Source organism: Zingiber officinale, chromosome 2B (assembly GCF_018446385.1).
Source record: "Zingiber officinale cultivar Zhangliang chromosome 2B, Zo_v1.1, whole genome shotgun sequence".
In the NCBI taxonomy this organism is placed as follows: domain Eukaryota; kingdom Viridiplantae; phylum Streptophyta; class Magnoliopsida; order Zingiberales; family Zingiberaceae; genus Zingiber; species Zingiber officinale.
In genome coordinates, this window is record NC_055989.1 from 100,939,240 (window position 1) to 100,952,480 (window position 13,241).

At 35.3% G+C, this 13,241-nt stretch overlaps 1 protein-coding gene and 1 non-coding gene across 2 annotated transcripts in view; both read left to right on the plus strand.

Moving 5' to 3' along the window:
• Positions 1–13,241, plus strand: part of LOC122046514 (anthranilate synthase alpha subunit 1, chloroplastic-like) — a 105,719-nt gene that overhangs the window by 91,420 nt on the left and 1,058 nt on the right. Inside the window, exons 11-12 of the mRNA XM_042607244.1 lie at positions 5,171–5,353; positions 5,434–5,509. Of these exons, the coding sequence (XP_042463178.1) occupies positions 5,171–5,347 (177 nt within the window). The 3' untranslated portion in view covers positions 5,348–5,353; positions 5,434–5,509. The remainder of the gene's footprint in view (positions 1–5,170; positions 5,354–5,433; positions 5,510–13,241) is intronic.
• Positions 12,270–12,375, plus strand: LOC122049820. Its single transcript, XR_006131076.1, has one exon. It is a non-coding gene; the product is annotated as a small nucleolar RNA R71 (small nucleolar RNA).

Sequence of the window (13,241 nt, forward strand, 5' to 3'; positions counted from 1 at the left end):
ATCAATTAGAGAAAACCCTAGCTAGATTCACGATTGGATCTAGAGGGTTAGATATGGTGTTGGGTAGTCAAAGACCCAACAATGATAGATTAGGTTTGGGATACCGATCTAGTGTCTCCAAGACTAAGGGAAAGTCTTATGCTAGGGTTGCATATGACTATAGCAAGAAGAAGTCAATGAATGACAAGGGAAAACCATTTAAAGGTAAGAAAAAGTTAACCAAGGACAAGATGTCCAAGGTTAAGAATGTTAGGTTTGTAGGCCAAATATTACCGGAGATGCACCGATGTGGCCTAGCAATTGTGAATGAATCACCTAGGGAGGTGACTAAGGTTAAGCGCTCTAGGGAGAGCTTTAAGAGCCAAGTTAGGACCCATGGTAAATGAATCTCAAGTGAGTTTTACTTGGGAGTCTAGATGAGTCATGGAGTGTGCCAAGTGGTTTGGAGACGGATTTAAGTCTCAACCTTAAGAAATTAGCACAATTGGATTGTGTTTCATGTTCGAAAATATGACATTGGGGTCATATTGCATGATAATTGGTTTTCGATGTATAGATGTCATATAAACCAATGCTAGGGATGCATTATGGTTTAGTATGGGTAAATACATCAAGAGAAAGCCAAAACTAGGACTTTAGGTCAAGGTTCAATTGAACCATTTAGATAGTTTTGGGTTTTATGTCAATTCTGGGATTGGTAATAGATACATTTTGTAATGTATTTTTCCCAAGTAGACATGAGTAAAATATACATCTCCACAAAATTTGAGAATTTTTGGAGGTCTGTGAAATTTCTGGTGCATTTCTGAAATCGGGTCAAAAATGTTGAAATGGGCAGAAATAGGGTACTAGTCGACTGGTGCAGATACCACTCGACTGGTAACAGTGGATTTCGAATACAGAATGCTTCTGTGTGTTGATTTCAATAGGGGCAATCGACTGGTACCAAGGGGCAGTCGACTAATACCAACTTGAAAGTGTTTCCAGTACTGATTTTGACCACGTCAACTCATTTAGATGTATGAGATCCATGGAGGATAAATACATGAATTTATAGTCAGTTTGATGATCAAGTTTTCAACAATTGAGATATTGTTGGAAAGCTTTTTGGATGTTAGGCAAAGGGGGAGAAGTAAGGTTTAGTTAGGAAAACCTTTAGTGCCTTTACATAGGGGGAGCCTTGTAATAGGTTTTTAAAAAATTCCTGTGAGAAAATCCTAGCTCATTGGGGAGCTTAGGTGTAGGGGAAGCCTTGTGATAGGTTCTAATACATGTTTGCATTTTGTATCGACAATGTAAGTCCAAGTGTGTAGCCTTGGCAATGTAAGTCCATTCGGCGGTGTAAGTCCAAGTGTGTAGTCTTGGCAACGTAAGTCCATTGTTTCTTTTTAACATGTTTATTTGCTATATGTTTTCCCTAACTTAAATGTATTGTCAAACATCAAAAAGGGGGAGATTGTTGGAGTAATTCCAATGGTCCGTGAGACCATGTGTTTTGTTGTTTGGGCAAAGGGTTTAAGTTAGGATTACCCTCGTTATTTGATATATGTATGTGAGTGTGCAGGTTTACAGGATACACATATGACTCAGCTTGATGGCTTCGGGTCCGGTGAAGGATGGAGCATCCGAGGGACCGTGGACAAGGTAGCAAGGACAAGGGCCAAGGGAAGTGACTTTGAGGCATACGCGAAGGATGACATTGGGGGCGAGCCGCGGACTTGAATGCATCTGAGGGATGAGAGCCAAAGGAAATAGACTTGGAGGCAAGAGGTCAAAGCTTCAAAGAAGAGTCAAGTGAGTCATGAGGGTCCGAGTGCGAGAGAAATGTACTCGGGAAGGGGAACCCTAGGCTTAGGGTTGTACTAGTCGATTGGTACTGAGATCAATCGACTGGTGGTGAGCACAGAGAGATTTTGTGCCTGAAATGGCTGAGATCAGTTGATTGGTCCATGGACTAGTCGACTGGTAGAGAGTCGTTGGAGTGTCGTTGGGTTGACACCAGTCGACTGGTGCAAAGACCAGTCGACTGGTAACGGTAAAATCAGCCTTGCTGATTTCCCAAGCTCTATATAATAGAGCTTGGGATGGCTGGTTGAAGTTGACGAAATTATACTTGGTTAAAGCTTAATTAGTAGTCACAAGAGTTCTCAAGTGCTTGTGTAATCCAAGAGGTCTTGGTGAGTTTTGTGACGAGGTTTCTCCACCCACAAAGAGCGACTTAAGATAGTTGGAGTTTGTCGGGGACTAATTCATTGACGGATTGAGGGATCATCCACCTTACTGGCAGCCGTGGAGTAGGAGCAAGTTATCTCTGAACCACGTTACATTTACGTATTAGCGGTTTGCATTTCTTTCTTTGTCTTTAGCTTTTGTATTCGTATTTAGTTTTGTATTATTCCGCTGTGCGCTTACGAATAGTAGGAAGCTATTGAATTGGGGGTACGATTATTCAACCTCCCCTTCTAACCAGCCGCAAGATCCTCAACAACTAGGACTCCCCTTGCCTAATCGCAGTTAGGACTAGTCATTCAATTGACTTCTCACCCTTGCCTAGCCGTGACTAGGACTTCCCTTGATCAAGCTCTATTAAACATATTTGTTAGACATTAAAATTTTGGAGGTCGATTGCACAAACATTATCTATATTTATAAAACCTAGTTAAACATCTAAAAAAAATTATATTATTTAATAAATAACTCTTATAAATAAGTTTGATGATAACTTTCAATGAAATTAATTAAGTAGCTTAAATTAATTAATCACATCAAAATAACCCTAAAACTATCATCTAAGTATCAAAATATCCCTAAAATTACCATCTAAGTATCAAAATAACCCTAAAATTTTGATTAAAAATATTAAAAATACTAGATGGAGAGCTTCTATTGTAGTCGAGGAGAAAAGATTCGGATGAGCAGTCGGAATAAGAAGAAGAGATAACATCGGAGCAAGAGAAAGAGCAATCACTAGGAAGAATCGCTCGAAAAAGAGCAATCACCAAAGCAGGACAAGGAATCGTCGGAGGAGAGGAAAAATTATCGGAGGAGAAGAAAAATTGTCAGTGCCAAAAAAACAATCGTCCTCGATGGGGCTTGTTTTTTTTAAAATATTTTAGCGACGATTTAATTACATTCATCGCTAACATAAGTAAATATTATTAACGATTTATTCATATTCATCGCTATTAATTAAATAACTATAAAAAAAGTGATGAAATAAGATAAGCGTAGCCAATTATAATTTGTACAAGACATCATGCATATGTTGCATGTGTAATATAATGTATGAATACAAATAAATTAGTGTTTGTTACTCGAGAACCCAACAACAAATTACTGTAATAGACTCTCCCTTGTAAAAAAAATCAATTTAATTTTAGGAACACAATTAGATTTGTCTAGTCATTGCTCTTTTAGGATGAAATGTTTTATAAGATATTGTAAAGAATTAAACGTTAAATATAAGAAAATGCCTACTTGATTTAAATGTGGAACCGTCACATCAGCGGCCCCCCTAGAGTCGGTCCCACGGATATGGAGGGAAGTAAATGTAGGTACACAGATGGAAAGTGTATGGCGGAGACGTTAACCCCAGGCAGTGACACCCCGGGGATCGACCCCTGGACCTTTCAGCCACAGAATCATGCACTCCCCATCTGTACTACGCCCTGGGGACAAATGCCTACTTGATTTAAGCATTTATGTGGTATGTATATTGTTTAGGAGCTATTTGGAATGTTTTGTGGTTTATTACTAACCAATTGAAAGATATGGATCGGTTATAGGCTGAAAATGCATATAATTTTTTAATTTTTTGTTACAAATATACTTTCCATTATATATAATATAACTTAGATGAAGTTAGATATGTTTGGTTCAAATTATCATTTATAATCTTGTTATATAATTAATAAGTAATCATATAATCAAAATTATGGAGAATAAAATATAACCAAATATTATTTGGTTCAACGTAGGTAATGTGATAAAAACTTATTTGTTTGAAGATTTTAATAAATAATCTAATTTAATATTTTACTATATTACCTTTAGTTACCAAACCAACTATATATATTATTATTATTTAAACTATACATTGTTTTCATGTTTTTCTTTATATTTATATGTTTTTTTAAAAAAATTTTATTGTTTTTTTTTTTTACATTTTTCTATTTTCCTATTTTTATATTTTTTACGTTTTTTATTTTTTATATATATTTTAAATTTTTTCATGTTTTTTATTATTTTTTACGTTTTTTAATTTTTAATTTTTAAAATTTTTTATGTTTTTTTTTATTTTCCCCCCATTTTTTATTATTTTTTAAATTTTTTTTTATGTTTCTTTACATTTTTTTATTTTTTTAAAAAAAATATTTTATTTTTGATTTTTTTCTTTACATTTTTTTTTATCACATTTTTTTCTTATTCGAGGGTATTTTGGTTACAAAAATTTTGTTAACCCCAGAATTAAGAAAAACTTTAATTTTCTGAGATTTTTCGATTTCGGATTGCGTGTCCCTTTTGTTGACATGTTGGACATGAAATATTACTTGAAAATTATCGATTATCTAAACTAAATAAAATTTTCGTATTATAAGGATAACCCTCAATTAAACAGATACTAAATACTTTATCCATTATGCATGATAAGGTTATTAAAGTATTGAAGAATTTTTTTAAAAAAATATTATTCTAATTTTCCTATTATCATTTGTATACTTATTGTAAAAATATGTAGGTTTTATAATACTTACAAAATTTAAATTAAAAAATGGACAATAAAAGTATTAATATATATATCACTCGATTTACTGCCAGAGATTGATATCATTCATATATAATTATGTTATGAATTATTAGTGCGGACGGTAAGGATTTGAATCTCAGTAAAGTTAAGAAAAAAAAAATCTTTTTCATATTAGTTAATTATAATTTTTTGATTTATTTTTTCATAAATGATCATGAGATCGATCGTGTGGCGTTGCTAGGCGACGGATTCCTCCTTTTGTTATAATTGAATTATGAATTTAACAAAAAAAAATTTGTTATTACGTTTTGGACTATTATAAAAATTAATTATACTGAAATGAAAAAACAAATCAATAACCAATTAATTAATATGTTTCTATAGAATTTCGCAATAAACTTTATGTTTGTTATTTATTTATAGAATTATAGCGAACCGAACCCTCTCGCTTCGCGCCATTTTCCACATCCCGCCCGCCCTTCCGCCCCCGTTCTCTCCGTCTCTCAGCAAGGAAACCCTAAGTCCTCGCCATGGACCAGCAGATCAAAGCTGAGTTCCAGAGCAGCGGCTTCAAGCTCGATGACGATGAACAAATTCTAGACAAGTGTATTTTTTCTACTCTCGATCCCTATCTTTATTACTCTCGTTTTTTTTATGTGCCTTTCACCGTTAATTTTTCTGTTTAGGTCTTAGTTACTGTATCAATTATAATCTCACCGCTTCGGACCTCGTATCGCATTGGGAGATCTACTATCTCAACAGGTAGGCCTCTTAGTTTTAGGATTTTACTGGCATTTTACGATCCAAATAATGATTCTTTTGTGCGTGCAGAGTTTTCTTTTCATACCAGGCGCTCACTCAATTGAATAAATAAACCAAGATTAACAACTTTTTCTTTTGACTGAGTACCATCACTATGTCATCTAGGTCAAATCTTTATGATACGCGTTTACTGTTCTACATGCTTACGGTGAAGTATTTGGGTTAGATTATTCCATATAGTTTTGCTATGCGCTTAGCTGCATCTGCAAACTGATCAGTGAGACTTTCTCTGGACTCCTTGTCCGATTTCATAGATCATGTTCAAAGGCTCTTTTACTAGGTTCAAGTTCGATAATGACATGCAACTTAGACATTAAGAAGGCCTAACCTCATAAGTCGTGCATATGCATTTAGGGTCATTGTTTGGGAACTCAATTAAACTATCTGATTGACTATCTAATTGTCATATTCTTACTTTTAGAAGTAGATAAATTAAATGAAAGGAATTAAATTGTGCATATGCATTTAGGGTCATTGTTTCAGAATGCGGATTGCCACTTCATAATTTGACAATGATCACAGTTTAGTTGTAATGACACAGAAGGTTTTATTCTGTTTGAAGGTTGACTTTTAAACATTCTTCTGCTTTCCTTTACTAACAACTGCAACAGACAACTATTGTTTAACCTTCTCTAATGTACTAAACTTGATTCACAATGAAGAACTGTACCTTAAAATGGGTTGAGTTGAGTAACATATAGAGCAAGTAACACATTTCATGCTTGTTTGGAACTTTTCTTGTCACTTAATATGATTTTGTTATGACCCTTAGCTTCAATCAAATAATCAGTTATGCCACTGTCAGAAAATTTGATATTATCTCTGTTCAAGAAATTCTTGTCAATTATTTGACTAAGCTAGTTGATTAAATGACAACAGGATGAGAAATAAAATACCATAGTAATTCTAAGACTCGGAGATGAATTAACTGAAATGTAATAGAACGAATCCTTTTGTTTGTGGACTTTGGGAAGGAGTCTATTGCTGCATTTTGAAATAACAACTTAAGGTGCCAGACTAACGTTTGAGTGTCTTTATTTGATATGTATTCCTTGGAATTTTAAATCTTTGGAAAATCATTTTCAGGAATGGTCGGAAATTATGCTTGGACATCTTTGTGAAAATCTGCAAAACTAGTAATGAACTTTGCAAAAGAATTAAATTGACCATTCTCTCCTAATGAACAATCCTTTATAATATAATAGAATGCATTAAACGATAATCAAGAACTTGAAGTTGTAAGTAGTGTAATTTTATTAAGAAAATTGCATGCTGACCATTCAAATTTGCAACTACTCAGATCAATCACCTCATCCATTCCTCTCTTTCTCAATGTTGATCAAGAGAGGTTATTACTAATTGACAGAGAACTCAGTATCTCTCTTGATCAACAATAGCTTCAAAAACCCCTTCCTACATATGAGTAATCTAATATTACTTAATAACTTTATGTTAATAATGAGTTTATTATTTATTTTAATACATTATAACAATAATATCCTATTATTAATCTGATAATAACCTATTATCAGAATATGATATTATGGTAATATGTTTTTTTGTTACTAATCTAATTTTATTATTTATAATAAAATTATGTCCGTCACATTCTCAAATGAAAAAATGATGACGGGTGTGTGAGGCCTAGATATCAAAATTTGTCTAACCTATAAACATTAATCAGTCTTTTCCCACTTTTCTATAAGGTTGGATTGACATTCCCAATGATATACCCTTGTATAAAGCTCAATTGAGGAGTGAGATTCATATAGCTCACCCAAATAGTTGGGACAAACTCTTAGTTTGATTTTGACGATGATGTCACTACTAATTTAATATTTTATGAAAAAAAATGATATTCTTATTATGATTGGACATTATTTTATATATGTTGAGATTGCCACCAATGGTTTTTCTTGTTTCTATGTATTTTTTATTTCCGATTGTTAAGTTAGTTATTAATTGATTATATTGATAAAGAAGCAAAATTTATAGGAATATCACAAGATAGTGTTTAGTCATTGCACTTGGACTAACATTAAAAAATACTATATATATGTATATGATTGTATAAATTTAAATTTTAGTTTGTGGATTTAAGTACCATTTGTTTAATGCATAGGGCTTATTATAGACTTTTCTTTAGTGATAAGAGATGGTATATGCGGCTTGTATTCTGGTTCAATTTTACTATAAACTTGTTACGATTCCGCAAGTGCACGGATTCGTCGTCAGTAATATATAAAATTGTCGAACCACAGGGACTGTTGATTAAGCACTAGAGATGTCACAAAGTAAGTTATCTAGACGGTCGAAAGTTGGCTTTGACGCTTACGAACTAACGAGTGTGATTAAAGAGAGGGAAAGAAGGTTGAGACGAAGAGAGAGGAGAGAGAGAGAATTGATCTTGGAGGGAATGAGCTTTGGGAGATAGATTCTAGGATTTCGGTTTCATTATAATACTAGGAGTTATTACATAGATTGCTTAGTTTCTACCCTCTATGTCCATGCTTTTGCAGGAAGTTAAATTGGTCAATATCCTTAAGTATCGAATAGAGATGATTCCTGTGAAATTCTGTAACGGTTAATCCTGTCACGAGGGTGCCTCGGTAGATCACAGGAATACATGTCTAGTAGATAACAATAAGGATAAAGGTAAAGATTTGGTACGGTTTCCTACTTTCTTATGGAGGAATTGCCTCTCCTTTCAAGAGAATGTCTTAGACGTCCGTGAACGGGTTAGCCTTGTCACTAGGGCCCCTCGGATATACGATCTAGAGTACTCTTTCTACGAGAGCAGCAATTCCTAAGGGATTGTTTCTCCTTTTAAGAGAACATCTTAGACGTCCGGAAAGGGTTACCCCTGTCACTAAGGTACCTTGGTCAATACACTCTAGGGCATCCCTTTGCGTGATTAACAATCCTCCACATCAATCAACAAAGCATGCAAAGGTATATAAATATGTCACACACAATTCATCATGAACAAGGCATTAACAAGTCATTGAATAGAAATATGGCGAATCTACATAGTTCTACATCTCCATCACATTACAAATACTTCCTAATCCTAGAAGAGGATATCTACTCCATTGCGAGGGAAGAACAACCCCAAAACAAGAAGTAAAGCATACTTACAACCCTTGATATGAGAAGAAGGGGAAGAAGAGATGCTTGTCGAGGTTTTCGATGTCTTGGGGATGCCTCCTTGCTTTGTAGATGGACGGAACGTCAAGGGATGGCGGTGGATGAAGCTCTAGGGTTTCCCCTGAAGGGGAGAACCCTTTCCCAAGGAGAGGGACGAAGTCCCGAATCAAAGATGCCCCCAAGAATAGGGTTCTTGACCCTTTTATAGGTTAAGGCACGGGCGTTGCGGCACGACCGTGCAGATATGGCACGGTCGTGCCTTCTTTTGCCTCTGGCCGCGCTGCACGGCCGTACCAATTGGCATGGCCGTGTGGATCTAGGGCTTTGCTCCTGGGACACGACCGTGCAGGATTGCACGACATTGCATTGCTTGACTGCTGGTCATAGGGGGCACGGTCGTGCAGGTTTGCACGGCCATGCATGGACCCATCTCTGTTTGGCCGCACGGCCGTGCAAGAGTTGCACGGTCGTGCAAGAGTTGCACAGCTGTGCACTGTTCTTCCTCTGTTTGGCCACACGGTCGTGCAAGGTTGCACGGTCGTGTTTTCTGCCTCGTTTCGGTGCGTCGACAATCGTTGTTTTTGCTCCGAAAGTTGTCCCTGTCAATACAAAACCAAACAAAGAGCAGATCTCCGAACAAAATAGTATTTATGCTGAATATATGCTAAGAGAGGTGGACATGCATAGAATATACGTGAATAAAGTAAATGAATGTGCGTCAAAATATGTATAAATGATCATAAGATCTACGCACATCACACCCTAGACTTGAACCTTTGCTTGTCCTCAAGCAAAACCTGTAATCTAGATTTATGTGCGTAGATGACATGTAATAATCCCTAATGAATCAATATAAACCTATCATATAGTTTCATTGATGAGCATGATACAAAAATTATTTGAGTGTGGTCTAAGTAGAAGTTCTCCGTGCTCAGTGTAATAAGTGGCGTAACTTTTCCAAGTGTCAATCTCTAAGCCTAGTCAATTTTGCATTTAACCGTGTTCCTCATACTTCCGGCGATAGACATTTACCTGCCACACGTAAGGTTCGTTCCCCTCAAAAATACTATGCATCGTCTATAAGGTCTCAAAGGAATACTCAGTATTAAGAGAAACATAACATTCATTTCCCCAGTAACCTAACTCGGTCTCAAAGGGATGAATTACTAGTTTTCACTCACGATAACTGTTTTTTTATCCCTTATTTTTTTTTAATGTTTGCAAAGTATCAAACTTGAACAAACTTTTTTTTTTTTTGGATTGATTTTTCCAAATGAGCTTACATGATTTGAGTTTATCCAATAACCAAAATGTAGTTGAGAGGTTACCATAGAAGTAAGAGTACTAGTCCAGTTCTATGAATCATGACTATTTTCAAAAATATCTACCATGAAAGTCAAGCATAATGTGAAGAGATCCTAAAACTAGGCCAACATTCAAATTCTTCTAGTAATAACAATGCTCACTTCATACTACTATGGATAGGAAAATAAAGATCAATAGGAATACTAGCATACCAAATCACACAACATAAATATCTATATGAAACGTGCTAGTATTTTGCATTAAGGAACAAACAATCATGATGTGATGAATGATGCAACTAGGAAAAGTTTATTATGCAAAAGAAATAAACAAAAACTAAAATAATCCAAATGCATCTAATGCATCCCCCCAGATTTAAACTTTTCATAGTCCCAATGAAAACTAAAAACAATGTGGAGGAGATTAAAAGTATGAGAAGTTACCAAATGATGCGTGCCAAATGCCCATGTCATTAACTTCTCCATCATGGAATTGCACTCCTAATCTTTGAGTCCTATAAAATAAAATTGACAACAAAAATTAAGTAGATGATACATGTTTATTATGAGGAAAGAAATGAAACTAGAAAAGAACTAAAAACATGAATGAAAATAAGATTGAACTTGGGTTGCCTTCCAAGAAGTGCTTGTTTAAGGTCATTAGCTCGACTACCTCATTAGATTCATCGAAATCTCGCTCTTGGAGGAGTAAGATATTTCATCACCCTCTTACCAAGGACTCTTATTATGGAGGGAGCTTTCATCAAAAAGTGAAGAATCGCTCTCTCTATCCTCGTCTTCTTGGGAATTCTTTTAGGAGGTTGAAGACGGTTTAGATCGAGCTTCGAATTATAGGCCCCATGAAAATCTGCACACCCAAAAGAAAAACATACCTCTCCCAAGTATGCTATATTAGATAGAACTAGAACCTTATTAAGATGAACTGAGTATGTATCATAAATTGAATCACATCCAACAAAATCTACTATTGGTACATCTATGAAATTTTTCAAAAAATCACAAAAGATACTAACCTTGCTTTGCTGAGAGATACCTGAAAGTTCTAAATATGTGGATGTGACTTCTGAATCTTGTATTGGCTCTAGCTCTAGCTCAAGTAGTGGTGCCTCTAAAAATGGTGATTCTTGGGGCTTTGCTTCTATTGCACAAGTCCCTACACATTGGTTCACAACATGTTCAATCCTTGCAACTCTTATAATCTCAGAAGGTTGTGTGGATAAAGGAGGTCATTCTTGAGATGCTGCTTCCACAACACAGCTCCCTACACTTCCTTTCATAACGTCATCATCAACACAAGCATCAAAAAATAAACCAACATCAATATCCTCAGTGGGAGAATCATCTATAGGAGGATCACTAACTTCATTTGCAGTTTGAAGTTGATCTACCACATCACATTCATCATTTGAAAATTCAATTTCATCATAACACCTTGTAAACCCAGAAGGTAAATCTGAAAACTTGTTATCCACTGCATTATCATCACAATCCTCATCTTCATATACATCCAGAAATCTACACTCAATCATATTAGTGTCACAGAATTTGCCAAAGTCTTCGTTTTCATTGACCCTCACTAGCCTTTGTGGAAAAGGAACCTTTAGTGAAGGTCTTGGAAAGGTACTTCCTTTTTCCCATATTCCTTTTGAGCTTGCGGAGGAGGTCCAACTTACTTATCTAGTGTAGGTGTGATCAATCGTTGAGGGAAAGGTACTTGTGGCCTTTGGGAACTTCCTGGAGTAATGAAACTGAGTTTTTGAGGTCTTCTATTGTTCTTCTCCTCAATTCTAAACAAATCCTTCTTCAGTGGTTCTTCATGATTCTTGCCACTTCTCAACTTAAAATTATTACACTGTTCACTAGACACTGTCTGTGTAGGAGGGGGATCTTGTTTGAACCATTTTGAATCAATGCTATCAATCTTTGCCCCCAAATGTTTGAACTCCTCATTCTGCGACTTATGGATTTCAAAACTCTTGGATGGTTGAATTGTATTTTGTTTGACAGACTCTCTTGTATATATGGCTTGTACTTCTTGAATTTCTGAGGGAGATTCCATCCAACTTTTGCTTGACCATTCATGAAGGTTCAATGCTACTTGATCAATCAATGTATATGCTTCGTCTACACTTTTGTCAATGAAAGAACCTCCAGCCAAAGAATCTAGCAAACACTTATTTGAGAAAGAAATTCCTCTATAGAATATATGCAAGGTTAGCCATTTTTCCAAACCATGATGAGGACACTGTCTTTGAAGATTTTTAAATCTATCCCATGCTTCAAATAATGATTCCCCATATACCTGAGCAAAATTTGTAATGCAATTCCTCATGTAAATTGTTCTGCTTGGAGGGAAAAAATGATTCAGAAATTGCTTCTTCAATTGTTCCCAACTTGTGATGCTTTGAGGATGGACAGAATATAACCAAGTCCTTGCTTTATCCTTGATACTAAAAGGAAATACCATTAATCGAACTGCATCTGCTGACACTCCTTCACAATTCACCATATCACAAAGCTCTAGAAATGTCTCAAGGTGCAGATAAGGACTTTCTGATGCTTCTCCTCCAAATTTGTGATCTTGTATCATGAAAATTAACTCTGAGTCTAGTTGGAAATTTTATGCTTCAATATGAGGCTGCACAATGGGAAACATAAATCTTGCAGAAATAGGTGCCGAGAAATCTCTTAAGGGTTTACTTGACATGTTAGTGCTCATCGATATTCAAGAAAAGAAATTTTGAGTAAAAACAAAAATGAAGAATTAAAGATAAAAAATAAAATGTTATATGAAAAACAAGAAACAAAATGTAGAAATTTAAAGACAAGAAAGAAAATACAGATTTTTTTTTTAAATTATGAAAATGGAAAAACAAAAATTATTCACAAGTCTACCAAAAACTTGTTACGATTCCGCAAGTGCACGGATTCGTCGTCAGTAATATATAAGATTGTCGAACGGACTGTTGATTAAGCACTAGAGATGTCACAAAGTAAGTTATCTAAACGGTCGAAAGTTGGCTTTGACGCTTACGAACTAACGAGTGTGATTAAAGAGAGGGAAAGAAGGTTGAGACGAAGAGAGAGGAGAGAGAGAGAATTGATCTTGGAGGGAATGAGCTTTGGGAGATGGATTCTAGGATTTCGGCATTATAATACTAGGAGATATTACATAGATTGCTTAGTTTCTACCCTCTATG